At 34.2% G+C, this 5,506-nt stretch overlaps 1 protein-coding gene across 1 annotated transcript; it reads left to right on the top strand.

Annotated features, from left to right (window-relative positions):
• LOC107642694 (NADH dehydrogenase [ubiquinone] iron-sulfur protein 4, mitochondrial) lies at positions 434-3,335 on the top strand. Its single transcript, XM_016346134.2, has 5 exons — positions 434-743; positions 1,209-1,297; positions 1,761-1,890; positions 2,304-2,333; positions 2,796-3,335. The coding sequence occupies exons 1-5, from the start codon at positions 582-584 to the stop codon at positions 2,859-2,861; spliced, it is 477 nt and encodes a 158-aa protein (XP_016201620.1). The 5' UTR covers positions 434-581; the 3' UTR covers positions 2,862-3,335.

The following is a 5,506-nucleotide window of genomic DNA, read 5'->3' as shown; positions in this document are numbered from 1 at the left end:
ATTTTATTGATTAGTGTCGTATCAAAAATATAATTTTTTTATTTTTTATTAAGACATTATTGAATAAGAAGATATGTATGTAGGACGAATATTAATGAATATCACATAAACACACAATAAAATATCTGTATTTTATAAATTATTATATTAAGATAAAAAGTCAGATGTACAATTATATTTATATAAAATTAATAATTAAAAATAATTAAATAATAATTTAATTAAATTTATCAAATTATCTAATAATTCTTAACTCTTATTGGATATCCAGTCATGAGTCTTCACCCGATATTATTTATGAATTTGATTGAATTTTTAAAGTTCGATTAAATTATTTAGTGGTACAGGAACCTGGTTTCTAGAAGCTTCCATTACCCCGGGCGGGGAACCAGGAAATGAGGCTAACCCAACATTGGAGGGTCCATTCTTCAAATATGAAGAAGTGCGAGGGCTAGAATACGTAAATTCACGCCAAACAGTAAATCCCACACGAGTGCGAATTTTGTGTTCATTTCTTAACTCTCTCTTTTTCGCAGAGAATCAAACAAAAATCGAAGTAACTGAGGAGACAGCACCGAAGAATGGCATACTCTGTGCAACGTGCGGCGAGCCATGGCCGTGGCCTACGCACCGTTTTGGGAGGCGCCTTGCGTCCATTCTCCTCCGACGCGTTGGTGGAGAAGCCCAAACCAGGCGAGATCGGATTGGTTTCCGGTATTCCCGACGATCACCTTCGTCGTAGGGTATTCTTCTCTATTCCAATTCTTAACCTAATCTTATCTTATTGGATGCAATGATTCATGTACCAAGATGAATACCCTCTTTATTTTCTTTCTTCCCCCGTTTTATGCTATGCAAATTTAACCTAGGGATTCTTGGTTATCTCGCCAAGGTTCATAGGTGCCTTATTTCAGCTGTCATTGGATCACCGCATTGTAATTGATGGTGGTTGTCTACTAAATGATCCTAGGTTGAACAAAGATTTTAATTTTAGCTTACGATATAGTGGCGTTTTCACTTGCATAATATTTGCATGATAGTGTATTGGCTTTTAGCTTAATTTGCTTGAGGCCATATTTGTGAGGCGAATGTCGAACTTGAAAGTTTTAAAAATATGGAAATATCAATAGATATTCCTTCTCTCTGTGTTTCTTGCAAGCAACTGAAATTCAATTAGTCACATGCCTTATAGCTGTAATGTGGTGCAGGTTGTAATTTACTCTCCTGCTAGAACTGCTACTCAACAAGGATCTGGAAAGGTTGGAAGGTGGAAGATTAACTTTTTGTCAACCCAAAAGTGCGTTTTCTTTTTATCTCATTGCTTGTTCACTATTTATTATTTTTCAAAACATCGCAACCTGGGTCATATCTTTATTTTTCTTCTTTAACTTTCCTTCAACATAGTCTGTCAGTTTGGTAGCAAGCCTGGATTTTGATTTCTGAATACTCATCAGATATCTATCCTTCAAATATTTTCATAAATTTCTGATAAAGCTTATGTTGTCATTGGCATTTCCTTCCCCATGGCAATTTGCAAAGATGTTCATATGAAACGTATTTCAGTTCACTGATTTTGTTGGACATCCTTGAATAACACTAGTTATTGATTAACTTTAAGTTTGATGGATTACTACCAATCTTGCCATATGATGCTGAATATAAACCTTTCCAACTGATCTTATCACTTGATTAATCAATGGTCCTTTCCTAATTACTAATGATGTCTCATAGACCGGTCATTATCAATAATGTGTTTATAGGTGGGAGAATCCGTTGATGGGCTGGACATCAACTGGAGACCCCTATGCCCATGTTGGCGATTCTGCCCTGTATTTTGATAATGAAGAATCAGCCAAGGAATTTGCTGAGAGACATGGCTGGGAGTATGTGGTATGTGTAAATGTACAATTTTTGGGTGACTTTCGTATCTTTGGCTTCTGAGTTTTGCCTTCAGGATGTTACTTGTTATGGTTTTATACATGTGATTATCAAGATACGCCATCATATTGTGTATGAAATATTAATTCATAAATTCTTACTAATGCATTTTAATTTTTAAGTCAGAAGAACTAGTATCTCTTGTTTTTCAGATGATTGTAATTTTGTTATTTAATAGATGGCATACATTTACATAATTCCATTAGAATAAGATCTTTTGATATTTATGTTATTTCAAGAATTGTGTTACTAATCAGGTAAATCCACCTGTTTAATATTTGATGCGTTGGTTATTCCTTGAGCTGTGCTCCTTTTTTCCCTTCAAAAAGAAATTGTAATTAACAAAAGCTATGTACTTGATGCAGGTCAAGAAGCCACACACACCATTGTTGAAGGTTTGAGCTTCTTTGACCATTTGTGTTTATGACTACCAATTTTCATTTAGTTCCTTTCACTGCTTTTACTTGTGCTTGGTGTTTGTCACGTTGGTGGTTCCTGCTAATTTTACTATCTGATTATCATCAACTATTCTCCTTGGTTTTCTTCAACATACCAGCACTAGTAAATGAATGTGTTGGGTTGATATGCGAAGAACTTCAAAATAGTCCTGTTAAGCGCAGTACCTTTTAGCCTTTTAGTGTTTACCAAAAGTAAGTTATAAATTATAATTTTTAAAAAATAACATATTTCCTAAGGCAAACAAGTTGATCTTCCTTACAAAAATTCGAAGAAAAAATGTAGCAAGAGGTGCTTCTTTTTGAAGAGAGGTCTTTCATTTATAATGTGGTAAAATTTATTGGAAAATGCATGTGCACTACATAAAACAGCTCTTTTAACGGTCTTACTGGTGCTTGCAGGTTAAAGCATATGCAGACAATTTTAAGTGGAAAGGTCTACCCACCAAACCTGATTCGGAGCAGTAATTTATTGGCTCTTGTTCGTGCCTAGTCCTGTTGCTATTTACGGGTTCTCTGTTGACGAGCTCCCATGTCAAGCAAGATGTTTTCTCTCTCGCATATTTTCTTGGAAAAGAAATTTCAAACATGAATTCCTTATAAAAATAAATGACTGGTCTTCCATTACTTTAGCTTGCCTCTCTGATTTGCCTCCCTCGATGCTGTAATGAACTAATGTCGCAATCTGGAACTGATTGTTGTTGTCATTCGTAGTGATCCCCATTAACTTCCTCTTGACATCATTTGATACTGGAACTGGAATACCATCCGCCATTGCTAGGGTTCACAGTCAATGTCTCCGAAATTCAAAGTTTACAAGTACTCGTTATGAATCGTGCAGAAGGAGCGTATTCATCCATGCTTCTAGTTTTTATATATTTGCTCGTGATATTCAGTTGATCATGATAATCTAATTGCACTATCCTTTCAAATTTTGCCCAATTTTGTATTTAATTGATCCATTGGTCATTACATATGCATTGATTTAATTTCTTTTTCCTGAGAGAAAACGTATGACAATATATTTGGTCGAAGAATCAAAACATCTTCCAAATTGGATCGCGACCTTAGAAACGGTTTTACCCAATAACCGCATACGTTTACGTAAGCAAAACTAAACCACGCTGGAAGGCTGATAGTAATTGCGTTTAGTTGAATTCTGGCTTCTGGGTAATAGGGGATTTAAAGCTAAATTAGGGTTATCGAATATAAATATTAAATACTAACAGTAAATATCAATGGAAAACTAAGGGATACATGGAGAAGACCTGTTACATATACGGAATTTCCATCTACCATACGATATAGATTATTACTATTATTATTATCTAGCAAGTGCCTAACATCTTGCAGGAAAAGAAAGTGGGCTAATTTGAAGTAATTTTTGTTATTTTTCCTACAGTTATTCCGCTTGTATTTGGTAGAAGCTTCTTCATATAATACTTAGAATTGCGAGACAGATTGATCATTTTCCTTCGCCTTTCGGGAATAGCATCGATTGAACACTCTGAAAATCCACGCCTCACAAACCTGTCAGTAAGTTGGGAATACTGTTATTTAGAAAGGCTGCCATGAAAATTGTACAGCAATAAACCAAAACAACTACTATACACAATAATCATCTCGCAATTCTAAGTATTATATGAAGAAGCTTCTACCAAATACAAGCGGAATAACTGTAGGAAAAATTACTTCAAATTAGCCCACTTTCTTTTCCTGCACTTACTAGATAATAATAATAATAGTAATAATCTATATGGTATGGTAGATGGAAATTCAGTATATGTAACAGGTCTTCTCCATGTATCCCTTAGTTTTCCATTGATATTTCCTGTTAGTATTTAATATTTATATTCGATAACCCTAATCTCTGCCATCCAGTCTCAATCTCGACCTCTCCCTCAAAAACAGTCTTAAATTAAGTTACACTAAGGCTTAACGCTATGGCAAAATTGATGTTTTTAACGGGAGCAGTGGCAGTGGTGGGCGCCACCAAAGTGCACCGTTTGTCCGTTTGTTGTATATTTGCGTGATTCTGTGTTGTACTTTTATCTTGTTTTGCTGTGTTGTCTGCATCCTAGTCATGTCATAGGAACCCGTTCTTGAAATCACTACTTGGTAGTTGCTGGGGGTGGTGTCTTACCGTGGTTGGTGAGAAACTACAGAAGCAGGAACACAGTAAAAAAATGTAAACAACTAGAGGAGCCATATGATATTTTTTTGTTTTGGTATTTAGTAAGAATTAAAAAAAAAATGATAAATAGGTCTTTAACTTTTTGGTCTACAAATATTTAAGTTCTGAAAATTTAAAAATACATTTAAGTATCTGGCATTCTTAATATCTAGACAAATCGATCATTTTGTTTACTTAGGTTTCTCAAACCCAACGGAAAAATTAAACATGGCTTCCGTTGTATTGAGCTGGCCGATATACGGATGCACACGTAGAAAAATTTTTAAAATTAGACAAATTAGATCCAATGATCGATATATCCAAATTTTGAGAAGGTTAATGACTTAAATATATTTTCAAATCCTCAGGTATTTAAATGTCCATAAGTCAAAAGGTCAAGATCTTATTTACCCTTTCTCTCAAAGAAAATTTAACGTTTTATTTTCATTTAAGAAATTGAAGACCGAAAAATATACTATTTATTTATATATATTTAAAAATGAGTGTTATTTGAATACTTCAAACAATCTACGAGTAAAAAATTTAGATAAAAAGGTTATTTTTTGAAAACGTATATCACATCAAAATCTAAGAATAATAAAATAACTTTTTTGTAAAGAGGACTCACTCTATTTGAAAAGGATATCACTAGAAGAAGCCAAACTACAATGTATTTAACGAAAAAATGGTTTATCCTTCTTTCATTTCTTTGCCTATTTGAAAAAGGATTCCTCAAAAGAGTCATAGGCTAAGTTTGAGGCATGGTTAGCCACCGGTTCAAGTTAGAGACATGCTTCAACACAATCGTGATATTTGTAGCATTATTGGAGCATAGGATTGGAATCAAACATAGAAATTGATAGGTGGGATCGTCAATGCAATCAGACGTGAATATTGATAGGTGGGAACGTCCACTCAACTTTCCCAAAATTAAGAGAGG

The sequence above is a fragment of the Arachis ipaensis genome, chromosome B05 (genome assembly GCF_000816755.2).
Source record: "Arachis ipaensis cultivar K30076 chromosome B05, Araip1.1, whole genome shotgun sequence".
In the NCBI taxonomy this organism is placed as follows: domain Eukaryota; kingdom Viridiplantae; phylum Streptophyta; class Magnoliopsida; order Fabales; family Fabaceae; genus Arachis; species Arachis ipaensis.
The sequence above is the reverse complement of the archived record's forward strand: the minus strand, read 5'-3'. Positions and strand labels throughout refer to the sequence as shown.